At 40.7% G+C, this 15,065-nt stretch overlaps 1 protein-coding gene across 1 annotated transcript; it reads right to left on the reverse strand.

Moving 5' to 3' along the window:
* Positions 1-2,404: 2,404 nt before the first annotated feature.
* Positions 2,405-5,214, reverse strand: BTG1 (BTG anti-proliferation factor 1). Its single transcript, XM_069489666.1, has 2 exons — positions 4,789-5,214; positions 2,405-3,856 (listed from the first exon to the last, which is right to left on the reverse strand). Exons 1-2 carry the CDS (start codon positions 4,934-4,936, stop codon positions 3,489-3,491), a joined length of 516 nt encoding a protein of 171 aa, XP_069345767.1. The 5' UTR covers positions 4,937-5,214; the 3' UTR covers positions 2,405-3,488.
* Between the last annotated feature and the right edge of the window lie 9,851 nt (positions 5,215-15,065).

Here is a 15,065-nt window from a genome sequence, read left to right on the forward strand (position 1 = left end):
TCTGTTAGTAGTACAAACTATTTTACTATAAAAGATTTTTTAATACTGTTATGTTCCAAATATGAAAATAAACCATTTATTAATATACTTTGACAGTAGCCATATATAAAATTTAACTGCAGAAACTAAGGTGAGTCTAAATATTTGCAGTCTGTATACTTTCAGATAAATAAGAAATCCACTCAGTTTTAGGCAACCCCAAATATATTTTTTGAAGTCTCCTGTGCATAGATAAAACTATTGACAAATTTTCTCTATATAGCCTATCAAGAACATCTTATCACATCTGAAATAGGGGTGAAAAAGGGAGAGGAAATAGCTTTAAGCTTCAATATGCAACATACAGCTTCAGTTATCATACTTCTGTAAAGAGGAAGCAGAGAGAGTATCAGAAACGTTAAAAATCACCCGAAGTCTAATAGCAGATTTGTTCCCAAAATAAGATTAAAGGGAACCTGGACACCTTTAGTCATTAAGAACTAAACGTCAGAAATGCTTCTTTCCTTTTAAGTACAATTCCATAATCTATAATACCTATACAAAACAAAATTAATTACCTGCAACATGAGAGTTATAGGGACTTAAGGAAACCGTTGGTGCAATTTGTACCAGAAAGCCATTTTCTGGTTGCCTTCCCATCTATTATAATAGAAATACTGCAAATAAGGGTAAGGACATATGATTCCTATTCCAGATGACAGAAGGAACAGCCACATTACCCTACATGAAACTAGGGTAACTCTTCCTATACAATCCACTTCAAACCTTGTTTCAGCATTACACAGGGAGATACTACTTACATTTGGAAAAATGTAAATAACTTTAAAACTACCTGTTAAAACTTAACATTTGTCAAACTTATTGACATTCATAACTATAAACTCCTGGTGCCAATGGCAACTAACAATTTTGAAAGTAGTCATCCTATCTTATAAGGATTTCTAATACACTATTTCAAAACATTCCCCAGAAGCAGTGAACAAGAAATATGAAACAGCTCCTGTACTCAAGACAGAGGCTCAGCTCAATTGTCTAAGGAATGTAAGGTTAAAGTCACAGGAAACAGATGGATGCTAGATCTCAAAGAGTGATGTCTGCAAGTCTTTTAAAGAGAAACTTAATAAACAGTTCTTCACATGCAGACATCACCTGAATTCTAAAATAAACATTTTTAAGAAGTTATCTTCCCATCAAATGTTTTAAAATATTTAATACCAAAAAGTCTGATGTCAAGATCTTCAAAAACAATTGTCCACTTGAAAAAAAGGTTTTATGACAAAAAAGTTTTACACCATAAAATATATCCCTGAACTGTCTGGAAGTCATCCTCACTCTTAGGTCTCAATCAAGAATGATTTAGTATGCAAAGCCTTAGCTTTGTTACTAGCTTCAAAAGAGTTACCAGATGAAATGCAGTTGGTAAACAATAGTAGTCAGCAAGGGGGTGAGATCCATTTAAAAATTAAACTACCCTTTATTTTACTGTAATTTAAGTTTGAAAAACAGAGGGGCTTTTCACATAACAGATTGAAATATAAAACTAACAATTAGAAAGGGTAGTCCATGTATTGTGGTCATAAGATCAGACTCCCAAAAATAGCGTGACAATGAAGTAGAAACATCATTTGTACTCTAAATACTGCATGTTTAGCTGTGTATTCCTGTGTAGTCTACAAAATCAGAATTCAATCTTACACATAGAAGTAATTTCTTATTTTAGATTACTGATTTTAAATGACTAACTTATAGATTGCATAATGTATTTACCGTGTGAACATGTTTAAATACATACCAAAAAAAGGTCACTAGTAACTGTGTAGAGCAAAACTCAATTTTTCATTTTCTATTCCACCTAAAAACCATTTTATCCTCTACAACCAAATAATTGCAAGGGATAGTAGAGTAACCTACACTACAGCATTCTCAATATTCATTTAGGTTCTTAGAATTTATCTAAATGTCTGAAAATGAGGAATCAAAGTCAGCATTTCAACTTTTGAGAATAAAGTTCATAAACATACCTTTTGTTGAATTCCAGCTTAAGTGATTTTTATGTAAATCTTGCAGGTGATGAAAAGCAAAAAGCAACCAATCTCTGTAGTGATTAGCCTGTTAAGACTATGGGTCACCTGCCCCGGGATTTTCTAAGTGAACAAGGATTCCATGGGGCAAAATAATTGTTTTTCAAAGGTGGGCCAGAATGGAACCTTTATATCTTCACTTCAACAGGGAAGCAATGAAATGTAATCCTTTTGAGTATCACTTTTTAGGTAGATGTTACCTTTGTCTCTTATCCTCATTTCATGAGCTTGTTAGCCTGTGAATGTGTCCATGTTTTTTGACTTAAGACATTTTTTTTAAACATGTTACTCCTGTGTTTCCTCTAACACCTAAATATGTATACTCAGATCATCTTCATTCCTCATCAAATGTTTTTTCAGCATGACCAGTGTGCAACTGACATTCACATAGCTTATAGAACCTAAGTCTTCTGAGAAAAATACTCCTTATAGGTTGAACCTCTATAATCATGACAAGAGATTGATTAAAATGCCAAGGTAAGAAACAATTTATTATAGAGAGAAGAAAAATTTCTCATCCAAAATATAGAAATCTGTACAACTTTGCCACAATCAATATACATGAACTGTACAAATTTACACCAGTTCATAATTTACCAAATAAAAGATGACTAACAAAGTTCACAAAATAGATGGTGGTTTGTGGAAAAGACTTTTACCCAATTAAGTACAAGGAAAGTTACAAACCAGACCTCCACTTTCTAAAAATAAGAAGTTTACTCAGTCTTAGAAAACTACAAGCTAGCAAATGTACAGAGAGCTGGCTGGTGCTAACACCACAGTTGAGACAGTGTCTTTTTAAGGGTCTTTTTTAAAGCCTGTTGCCATGGCAGATTCTGGTCACTTGCTACTTTCAAGGCCAAAAACACAATACAAGGTCTGACCATTTCCCCAGGTCATGCTTACTAGTTTGTCTTTATGTACATTTATACATATTTAAGTGCTAGGTAAAAGTCTTGTCATAAAACTTCCAGTACTACCATGTTTAAAACGTTGAGCTTTCCTATTGAGCTGCCAAAAAGGTTAACAATAACAATTTTCAAGTGTAATAGTGCAAATTCCTCTGCAAGGTCTACTGCAGAGAAAGGTTCTTTGAAATACAGATTTTCGTTCAAGGGATTGATGTAAAATTTAAGTATGTCTGGGAGAAACTGAAACCACCCTAGGACTTCGCTCCCTAGCAAATAAAGTGATCATTTACTTGGACTCACAGGCTATTAAATCATTGAAAAGTACTGTCCAAACTATGGCACTGTCACTTAAAAAAATTTTACCATTCTATCTTGTGCCAGATCTTCACAGCTGTAACATGGTTAAATTCCATAATCCATCCCCAAAAGGAGCCCACCCAAAGCAAAAATCAAATTTATCCATCCATTATAAGATGATCCATCCACAGACTATATCTTAACCTGATACAGTCATCATATTGTAGTTTTTGGAAGGGCTTGTTCTGCCCAAGAGAAGTTCCTCCTTACAGCTGATTCTGCTGTCTACCATTTGCACGTTGGTGCTGTTTTGAGTGCTACCTCCTGCTGGTGAGGCTTCATACAGCACACAGATGGAGCCATCCTCTCCAATTCTGTAGGACACTTCGTAGGGGTCAACCCAGAGTGTGAGTTCACTTGGGAGCAGCCTGAACAGCTCCTGACTGCTCAGTCCAATCCGTTGTGCTGCCTGTCCAATCAGAGGATCCATTTTATGGTTGATGCGAATACAACGGTAACCTGATCCCTTGCATGGCTTTTCTGGGAACCAGTGATGTTTATAATGTTCTATAGAAGAAAAGAAGAACAGAGAAACAATGCTTAGGCTCGTTACTGTTAGCTCCCGCTCTAGTTTCCTTCTTCCGCTGGCTCCTTTGTGGAGCGAAAATGAAAACTATTAACTTTTAGAAAACGTCCAGGACTGCATTCGCTGCTGGGCATGTGCGGGAATGGGGAAAGAGCGGGCAAGGTTTTAGAAATAACAGGAGTACCGGACAAAACAATCTCCAGGAACCAACCGGTTGAGCCGCCAAAACAGGAATCAGGCGCGCAGCCTCGGCCAGCCGGGAAGCCGGATGGCACCGGCGGCCAAGCGGGAACCTGTTTACTTTCTCCACCCCACCCCAGCCACACACAATGGAGTTTATGGTGTTGGAGAAGAGAAGGGCCACTGGACTGTTAACCCCGAAGGCAAGAAAAGCAACCCTAAACCACGCTCTGGGCAAGGCTGTAATTGTGCCGGTGACAAATCCGATGATTAATGGGCAGCGGCTGGAGGCGCGGGGAGACCGCACGTCCGTCCCGAGCTGGCTCCGGGGCAGCTTCCCACCCCGGGGCCCGGCCGCCGACCACGCAACGGTCGGAGGGATAGGGGGGAGGGGTCGTCGAACCAACCCCAGCCCCAGGGCTCCTTTGTCCCCAAATGCGCCGACGGTCCTTGGACCGCAGCTCCTGCCTCCGTGGGCTTTAGTTTCTTTGTTGTGCGTGTCTTCTCCCCTCCTCCGTTTGCCAGCCGGGGGAGGGGGCGCCCTCGGTCCAGCCCCCAAACCCTCGCCAGGACCCGACGTTAGCGGCCGCCCACCGCTGCCTGTCCGGTCCCGCGGCGGGACCCGAGCGCGCCCAGCCTAGAGCGCTGCCGAGGATCCCACGGACCCGACGACCCGGTCCCGACCCCGGGTGTGGGGCCCGCGTCCCCGTGGCGCCCCTCGCCCCTCGCTCACCTGCCAGTAGCTCCTGCAGGCTCTGGCTGAACGTCTGCAGCTGTCGCTCGCTCGTGAGCCCCTTGGTGCGAAGGAACTTGGAGATGAAGGACACGGCAGCGGCGATCTCGCCTATCATGGTGGCGGCCCGAGTGTAGAAGGGATGCATGGGGGCGGCGGGCGGGGGCGGCCCGGGGCGGCCGGGGCTCGGCGGCGCGGCCCCGACGGCGGAGCGGCCACCCCGGGCTCCCTCACAGGGCAGAAGGCTGAGAGGAAGAGAGGACGTGAGGGGCGGACGGCTACTTTTTTTTCCTTTTAGAGTAAAAAAAGTTATTTTCGAGACAGGAGGCGGCAGGAGAGAGGAAGAGACGAGCGACGGCAGCCTGGTCACATCGCTCGGACCTCCCCAGCCGCCTCCGCCTCCAGCTCCGCAGCCTCCGAAGACCCCAACAGTGGCATTTCCAGCTCCGAGGGGCGAAGAGATGCAGCCGCCGTGCAGCACTCTTTATAGGCCACGGAAAGGAAGTGGCGTAGCTGGAGCGTGACGGCCGTCACCAGCCAATCCAGAGATCGCACCATTGTGACGCAAGCAGATTCGGAGCTGGAGGGGGCGGGAAAAGGGCCCAGGGGGCGGGTCCAGAGGCCGGGAAGAGAGGGAGGAGCTGACGTAATCCGCTTGTAAACAAATAAACCCCGAGTGGCGGCTGGAGACCGAGTTGCTGTGTCGGGGGACGGAGGAAGCTGAGGGTGCGCGTGTGAAAGCTCCGCCCCCAGTCCTAGCTCCTCCTACTCGCTTTAGCGGGTCTGAGGCCCTGAGCCAGCACATCCTTCTGCGGGAGTGCGCTACCCGGGCCCGCTTGGCCTGGGCGACTAGGGGGTGAGAGCTTTGTAGATGAGAGCGGCCGGCTCCGGCTGAGTCTACACGCGCGCCGCCCACTCGGATCGGGCTGCACGTCCGCAGCTCCGGCCCGCTTCGTACTCGGTGTTTACATCCCGTCCCCGTTCGGGGTGGCTGCGCAAGCTGGAGGAGCGTGCGTCGCGGATGCCAGCGCTGTGGGTGCAGGGGTGCGGGGAAGGGTGGAGGGAACGAGCTCTCGCGGGCATTCTGCCAGGGAAACTGGACTGCAGCCTCGGAGCCCGGGTCCCCTCGGAGACGAGCTGCCAACGCCAGGGAGCGGGTTCTGCTCCACCCGGGTGGAGGGGTGGGGGGATGTCTTTGTAAAAGTTTAATTGCAAAATAAGTAGGTTAGTAAGGCCATTTGTAGTTGCTGTTTCAGTAACTCAGCAGAGTAGAGAAGTCTTACTGAATCCAGCTTAATGCGGATAGACAAAGCCAGGTACTGAAGATGAGTTTAATAACGAATTATGTAAAGTATATTGAAAAAAGTGTATAATCAACAAAGATAAAATTTGAAGCTTATGAAAGCATTAAATGTAGACATTAAAGTTTACTTGAAACTCGACGTGCAAAACTTTAGAAAGCAGACCGTGGTGAGAAGGCGTGAGTCTGCTAAAACTATTTAGGCCTAAGACAGGGTTAACCCAAACTCCATTAAGGAGAAGGAAAAAAAAAAAATGAAGGGAGGCAGGCAGATGGAGAAAGCAAACAAGAGGCAGAAGTTGAACTCTACCAGATGGAAATAAATATCCTGAACTTAGTTGGTCATCAATATTGCAAAACACACCACTTTGAATGTTTTTTTTTTTTTAATGCTGAGCCAAAGGGTATAGAAATGAAGCGAAAATATGATTTGTTATGAAGCAGAAAAAGTTTTATTGTTTGAATGAAATATGTAAAACTGGGTTTGAAAATATAACTATAACTCCTAGGTTATTTTTTCGTTAATACACAATAATTAGGTAGTTACATGTGAAATGAATACTTTAAAAACAGTGTTAAAAGTACTCACTTTTCATGAAAGTATTTTCTTTGGATAAATTGAAAATTATGGGAAGTAAGGCACTTTTTTTCCTTCTAGAACTTTTCAGATGGAACCATTCTTAAAAGTAAACATCATGATAATTATTTCACTGGGGACATGAAACCTTTACTACGCAGAAATGAGATAGAGAAACAAAAGTAAATTCATAAAATCACCATAACACTAGAATAAGACCTTCTGGTATCCCTCCTAACTCCACGGGCCTTTAAATCATCTGCTCTGTTCCTCTCCCTTACAGTAGTACCACAATGTATCATTTGAGCATAGACTAGGAATCAAGTGAATATATTTCTCTTCCAAGCCTGATCTCCAACTTGGACTCCCCAGTTTTTCTGAGTTTAAATGGACTCACCCACAAAACAGAAATTAAGTTAATAAAATGCTAGGATTGGAACTCAGACTTCTCCCAAGCCCATGTTTTCTCCGCTGTTTTTAACTGCCTTCCCAAGCAGCAGCAGGACTGCTTCTGCAACTTTATAAAATCAGTTGAACAGTGTTGGCAGAAAGTTTGACCCACGTACTCATGGGAGTTTTTTCCTCCACTGAGTTTTTTATTGTATATGTGTTTCCTGCCTTAAATCATTCCTTTAAGAGACAAATGGATTTAAGAAATTACAGTATTCTTTTACATGGGGGAATCTAGAAAGCACTCAGGAAAAAAAGGAATTAAATATTGTTCCTAAATGCAAGCCTTAGTGCACAATGTTAATTGCTAGAAGTTATCAATTCAGACATATATATGTTTTGTAACATTTTCCAGAAGTTTAGTCAGGCCCTTCTCATCCAGAAAACATTCAGGTATTTCTTGACAGCTTTTGAATTATTAAGGCACTTTCTCATGTTGTTGTCCTAAACTGCAGGGCTGTCCCAACTATAGTATTATTATCAGACAATTTGGTAGTATTATTATAAAATTAATTTCTAAAGCCTAGAAAATTTCCAATCAAAGCACTAAAAATGTTAAGAATGCTGTAAAAACAAATTCAAAAATGAACCTGGGTTTCAAAATAAGTTGGCAAACAAATGTCAGGTATTGTTTCCCTATCTGGACCCTCCCTTCCCCTGAAGACACATTCAAGGCCTGGGACTTCCAGACTGAGCCCAATGCAGCCTGGCGCTAATCAGCTAGCTGAAGTCATTAAAGTTCTATTTATTATAAACCTACTTCCAGATAGAGTATCTTGAAAACTCACAGCTTAACCAAGTACAGAGTCAAGTGGGAGAGTTCTTTAGAGAGTATTAATGGCAAATAGAGACAAGGTATTTATTTATGTATGTGTTAGGGGCAGAGGGGGGTCAGGAAGCCCCAAAACTGAACAGTCTCAGCTAAGCCAGTGAAGGTGACTCATGGTTAGGTCTCCTTGGAAGGAGGGAAAAAAGAGACCTGATCTTGGAGTATCTTAGAGGCTTAAACCAAGGAGGATAAATATTGTTGAAAAAACTGGTAGGAGGAGGAGGGACATAGTGTACTTTGGGAGTATTTTTGGTAGGAAAGTGATACGATCAGATTTATTTTTTTGGAAAGCCCTGAGGATGATGCATTGGAAAAGGGTAATGTTGAAATGACTCCTATTTTGGTCTCCAACTCTTATTTAAATCTTAATAATTAAGCTTTTCTTGTGGGCTTATCTCTTCAACTAGAGACCTATGCCTTTTACTTATTTATTTTTTTCTTTACCCACAGAAAGACGACCAGTTTTAGTTGCCTCCCCCCAGCACCCTGCCTTGCTTTGCTTGTGGATCCAAGGGCCCAAGCTAAGGCATTTGTACAGAATTTAGATCTACTGCGGTTCAGAAAACACAGAAGAACTTCCAATCAGAGGGTAACACATACAGATTTGGGACAAAATTCCCTTTCTTCTTGTTAAAGCAATTCAGATTGTTTGGAGAATAGGAGGAAAAAGTAATGAAGTATCTAACAACAAGAATAATGCAGGTTAATATCATTAACAATCCATCAAACACTGTGTTAAGTGTTTTAGGTGCTCTGTTACTTAATTCTCCAAGAAACCCCATCAATTGTGCATAATTGAAAGCATTTAACATGTGAGGACTCAGTCTTCAATAAAGTAAGTAATTTATCCAAGGTCTTACAACCAGATTTGAACTCTCAAGTCACTGAGTGCAAAATTTGAGCTCTGAATACCTAGTAGGGGTTGATGGACTGTAGGAAATAAAAACTGATAGACATAGAAGACAATTTGGAGATGAGTAGAGACAGTAGAAGGAAAAAAAAAAAAAAAAAAACTCAAGGCAGCCAAGGAGACAGGGCATAGCTGATAAAGCCTGGGAAATACAGCCACATTTTATTAAAAGGCTCACTAGAAAATGAATCCAAGGACATATTAAAATGTTAATTTTCCAAATAAAATAATTTCTCTGGAATGAAAAGGATCCCTAGGGGCAGATAAGAGAAAGCAGCAAAAATGCTTTCTACTTAAGACCATTTAAATTTCTCACTTCCACTTTGGCCTAAAATGGTGAGAGGAACCAGGGAGCCAGTCAGTTCCACAGTCTCTCTTCGCCCAGGAACAAAGGGGAGTCCTGTGACCACTCATGGGTGGGTGCAGGAGGTTTGAGGGCAGCAGAGAGGACTGGTTTTCTGTCTGTCTCAGAAGGACACTGTGGAATCTGGTCATTTGTCCTCTAGGAGTTCTCACCTGACATTTCTGTTGTATGGCCCCAGAGCCATTTCTGAAAACCTACCTCCTCCCTAAACCTTTTCCTTTCCCCTAGCAGAACGGTGTGACCTAACTCTCTTTAAAGCTACCACCATGAATTTGCTCTCCCAGGGTAACCACCCCCCACCCACACACCCGCCCAGTGGTCAGGCTTACTGGATGTTTATCTGCAACTCTGCAGCTGCCAGAGACCTATTCAATTTTAAGGCTTAACAGTGAACTGGGGAAAGAGAAAGGTGGAGAATCGACTTTGGAACACTGCAAACGTTAAGGAATCACACAAAGTTCTTACAAGATATGATCCTGGTGTATAGTATTTATAACTTTCTGAATAGGGAGCACATGAAACTCCCCTTTCCTTCAAACTAATCGGACAAGGGATTGGGACTTCTCAGTGGTTCCCCAAGTGTGTTCCCCAAACCGGCAGCCTCAGTGTCCCCCTAAGAACTTGATAGAAATGCAGAATTTTGGCCTCACCAACGAATCAGAAACTCTGGGAGTAGGGCCCAGTTTTCTAGCTAGGCACTAATATTAGAGAACAATTGCTTTGAAAAAGTAATACCGACATTCTGTAATTGAAAACACCAATACCAAAGAGATATCTGCACTCCCATGTTTATTGCAGCACTATTCACAATAGCCAAGAGAATAGCCAAGATATGGAATCAGCCTAAGGGCCCATCAATGGATGAATGGATAAAGAAAATGTGGTATATATACACAATGATACATCATTCCACCATAAAAAAAGAATAAAATCCTGTCATTTGCAGCAAAAAGGATGGAACTGAAGGTCATCATGTTAAATGAAATAAACCAAGCAGAGAAAGACAGATATTGCATGTTCTCACTCATAGGTGAGAGCTAAGAAAATGTATCTCATGAAGATAGAGAGTAGATTTGTGGTTACCAGAGGTCAAGAAGAGTAGAGAGAAGGAGGGATGAAAAAAGGTTGATTAATGGCTACAAAAATACAGTAAGAAGAAATAAAATCTAGTATTCGATAAATTAGTAGAGTGACTATAATAAAGAATAATCTGTTGTGTATTTCAAAATATCTAATAGAGAATAATTTGAATGTTCTCAGCACAAAAAAAGATAATTATTTAAGATGATAGATATCACAATTAACCTGACTCGATGATTGCACATTATATGAATGTGTCAAAATATCACATGTACCCCAGCATATGTACATCTATTATATATCAATAAAAAAATCTAAAAATAAATAAAAATGACAACACTTTTTTTTGAGGTATAAACTATCTCAAATAGAAATCTCTTGTTTTAAAAGAAAAAAGTTAGCACATCAATTTAATAGGTAAAAGATGCCTTTAAAAATCAACTAAGTGTTCAGTGAGTTGTTGTTTGCTTCCCTGAGGTTCTACAGCCTGGGTAAACTCCATTCTTCCCAGCTTCTGAGAAGTTAAGCAAGCTATTAATAGAGCTAATCTTGTCCAGCAATGGTGTCCATGTTTTGTTCTCAAGAGAGAGGATAATAGGAAGCTTGGTAAAATAATCATCTAATCAAATCCTGCATATTCTGCGCTTTCATTTTCGCTTCTAAGAAAAACAGCAACTTGCCCTTTTTATGGAAACCCAGATATAGAGTCTCAAAGTAGATGGGAATTTTAATTCATTAAGGTGAAGTCACATCATTCCTTTGATACTAGGTAGTCAACTAAAACAAAAGAACATTCATGTTGTAAATATCAGTACTGTACAATGAAACAAATATAAGTCTTACCTATCGATGCCCAACATGATTATGGAACAGGTGTGAACTCTCATGCATTTGAACATACTTCTGCAGGAATTCAAGGGTTGAAATCCCAATGGAAAAGGCAATTTTGTATATATTCACACTATGGGGCATAGCAAGTTAGACTAATTCAAATTCCTGAAAAGACTGTATTCCAGCCATGGAGAAGTTTTCTAAAGACAAAAAGATTATGATTGGCATATCAAATTGCATTTATTTTCTGACGGGGTGGGGTAAAGTGAGAGACTTCCCATTATCTCGTATTCTCTTATCGATTTGTTTAGTAAATACTTGTTTTCCCTAAGCAAAGCAGAAGAAACCTTCAGGCTAGATAATACAGTCAACCTGCTGTACCCTCAGGTTCTGCATCCACAAATTCAACCTACCACATATTGAAAATATTTTAAAAAGCACAATAAAACAATAAAAAATAATGAAAAATTTGAAAATAGAAAATAACAACTGCTTACATCACATTTACATTGTATTAGATATTATAAGTAATCTAGAGATGATTTAAAATACAGTCATGGGCTGAATGATCACAGTTTTTTTTTTTTAATTTTGTTTTTTTTATTTTTAGAAATGGGGTCTTGCTCTTGCTCAGACTGGTCTCAAACTCTTGAACTCAAGTGATCCTTCCATCTGGACCTCCCAGAGTGCTAGGATTACAGGTGTGAGCCACCCTGCCCGGCCCAATAATGATGTTTTGGTCAATGAATGACTGCATGTACAATGATAGTTTCATAAGATTATAATATCATATTTTTACTGTACCTTTTCTGTGTTTAGATACTCAAATCCTTACTGCTGTGTTACAATTGACTACAGTATTCAGGACAATAACATATTGTATGGGTTTGTAGCTTAGGAGCAATAGGCTATACATCCAGCCTAGGTGTGGAGAGGGTTATACTGTATAGATGTGTGTAAGTACACTGTATGATGTGCACATAACAACAAAATCGCCTAAAGGCGTATTTCTCAGAACCCATCGTTAAGCTACACGTGGCTGTGTACAAGAGGATGTGTTAAGGTTATGTGCAAATACTATGCAATTTTATATCAAGGACTTTAGCATCCTCCTACTTTGGTATCCTCAGAGGTCCTGGAAACAATCCTTCTCGGATACTGAGGGACAATTGTATTCCCAATTTGATTTAGTTGAGTATTACTGGGGAACAGAAAAGGATTCCCCAAAATATGACACTTCAACATGCTGAGTGCTTGGAAAATTTTAAAGGCCTCAGAACCAAGGTCTCTCTCTAACCTTTCTCCTGTCTCTCTAACTCTCTGATCTTCCTTCTGAAAGCACAATGAGGAGCTCTCTGGAATTTCCTTACCTGAATACTAAGAAAGCTTAAATGAAATTGTCTTAAGACTTCCTTCCTAGGAATCTCATCAAATAGTTAGAAAGATCAACCACCAGAGAAGCTAAGAGACTGTTGTCACCAAGCCCAGACAGACTTTTAATCTATTCTTCTGAAAGCAGCTCCAAGAGATTACTTGGGGAATTTTCTCTGCATAATAAGAAAACCTTTGTTCCTGTATAGTTCTGCTCCTCATCTTCCCATATGTCTGCCTTCAGCCTCCCCTGCACATTGATTTTCCCTAATGATTTACTGTCCCTGAGAAGAATTGTCTACATTCCTCATTTCCCCCTTCCCCTATGAAAAAGAGCATATAAGCTCTGTAGTGCACTGGGTATTTGGGTAATCACTCTATGATTTTCCCTCATGCATGCTAATAATTTTGTATGCCTTTTCTCCTATTAATCTGTCTTTCATCAGTTGATTTTTTTTCCTTTTTTTTGATACAGTGTCTCCCTCCGTTGCTCGAGCTACAGTACAGTGGCATCATCATAGCTCACTGCAACCTCAAATTCCTGGGCTCAAGAGGTCTTTCTGCCTCAGCTGGGGCTATACTCCCGAGTAGCTGGGACTATAGGAGTGTGCCATCACCCCGGATAATTTTTTTCTATTTTTAGTAGAGAAAGGGTTTCATTCTTGCTCTTGGCTCTTGATCAGGCTGGTCTCAAACTCCTGTCATCAAGCTATTCTCTCCCCTTGGCGTCCTAGAGTGCTGGGATTACAGGCATGAGCCACCATTCTTGGACTCATCAGCTGATTTTTCAATGAACCTTCAGAGAGTGAAGGGGAAATTTTCCCTTTGCCCCTACAATATGAAAGCAAAGGATGCTCTTATTATCATCAATGCATGTGTTAAAAACATTCCATATTGGCATGGTTTTTTGTTGAAATCATTTCATCAAGAAAAATGTAGGAAATAGCCTCACCTTCTGAAAACCGATTTGAATTTGGGCTGTGATGCTACTTTCTAACTCAGGGAAGGTCTCCATGTTGTTTTTAATGTCTGACCCTACCACCATTTATTTCACATGTCAATTTCAAACAGTGAAACAGTAGTAAAAGATAAACCATTAGAGTACTCAAGGAATGGTTCTTTTCTTGTTTTTTCTCCTTTATAGAAACAAAGCTGTTTGTACAATATTTAGATGATGGGAGACTATGCTAGTTAAGAGGACTTCTATCTTTATGCTCGAAAGTTCTATCTTTAGTTCCTTTGAACAGACGATGTTCTCGCCTTTTTTGAAAAGAGCTTTATTGAGATATATTTTACATATTATAAAATCCACCCATTCTGAGTGTACGATTCAAGGATTTTTAGTCAACTGAGTTATGCAGCTATCACCATAATCAGTTTCAGAACTTTTCCATCATCCCTGATAAAATTCCAACTTGCCCCCAGCCCCAGGAAACTCTAATTTATTAATACTTTCTGTCTCTATAGATTTGCCTATGCTAGACATTTCAGAAAAACAAAATATGTGGTCTCGTGTGTGTGACTTCTTTTGCTTAGTGTAAAGTGTTTGAGGTTAATCCTTGTTTATTACATATCAGTAATCTGTTGTATCTTCCCAGAATTTCCTCTTGAGGAAAACTCCCTAATGGAAAGCTTAATTTTATAAGTGCATGCCAGGCTGACCTGAGCCCACTTTGGGGAGCTACTTGTGTTAATACGTCTCCTTTCCATGGACCATCTCCTTCAGATATATTTTTAACATTTCTAAAGCCTTCAAGATGTCATTTCTCTATAGCTTGACTTAGACAGTCTCCTCCTAGCTCCTTACCTGCTGCAGATTGATCATGTGCTCACTTTTGGTGCCTAGCATGTTTCATATACCCACACCCCAACATCTAACTGCACAAGACATAAGTCAACTGAATGAGAGAAATCTCCTTTCTCAAGGCATTCACTTCAGAGTAGTGCTCAGGAGAGGCACACATCTCAGATTGGAAAGAAGGTAATGAGAGGACTCTAGTTACATCGTCCAACTAAGGACACATACTCACCAGATAAGTTAGTCAAGAGGATTTAATTAAACGGTTAAGCTCTTAACAGAAGCTTTATTTAGGCTCATTCTAATAAACATGATCAGCAGACAAGTCCTTTTTAAAGAAAGTTCACTTTCATCTGACTAAAAAGAAGGAACACATTTAAACCAAAACAGGAACTACTCTGGCAATATATGTGTATAAAAATAACCACCCTATGGGGCTCATTTTAAATTACCCAGAACACACAGAGAAGTCTTTGAAAAGAAAACTCAGTGGGGGAAAAAAATCATTTTTCTTGATTTCATAAACACTCATTGTTTAATCATCTGAAGAAAGTGCACACTTATAATTAAATTGCCCCACCTCCTAAACTGATGAACTCTTAATTCACCTCCTCTCCCCGGCCTGATATACTTGGGGCGGCAGGAGAAGTGACTTGAAAACCAGCCTACCAGGGAAGCCAGAAGTGGCCTAGGAGCTCTTGGCTCTCAAACTGGACACACACGTAAGGGTATGCCCTGCAGTTCTGGCACGAAAGCCAAGTTTTGTC

This window comes from Eulemur rufifrons, chromosome 16 (assembly GCF_041146395.1).
Source record: "Eulemur rufifrons isolate Redbay chromosome 16, OSU_ERuf_1, whole genome shotgun sequence".
NCBI classification, from domain to species: Eukaryota; Metazoa; Chordata; class Mammalia; order Primates; family Lemuridae; genus Eulemur; species Eulemur rufifrons.

Bases quoted from the DNA above. Each gene is read 5' to 3' on its own strand.
- BTG1 (XM_069489666.1), bottom strand. From the start codon at position 4,936: ATGCATCCCTTCTACACTCGGGCCGCCACCATGATAGGCGAGATCGCC. The intron at 3,857-4,788 runs GTGAGCGAGGGG...TTTCTTCTATAG, and splicing joins CCTGCAGGAGCTACTGGCAG to AACATTATAAACATCACTGG.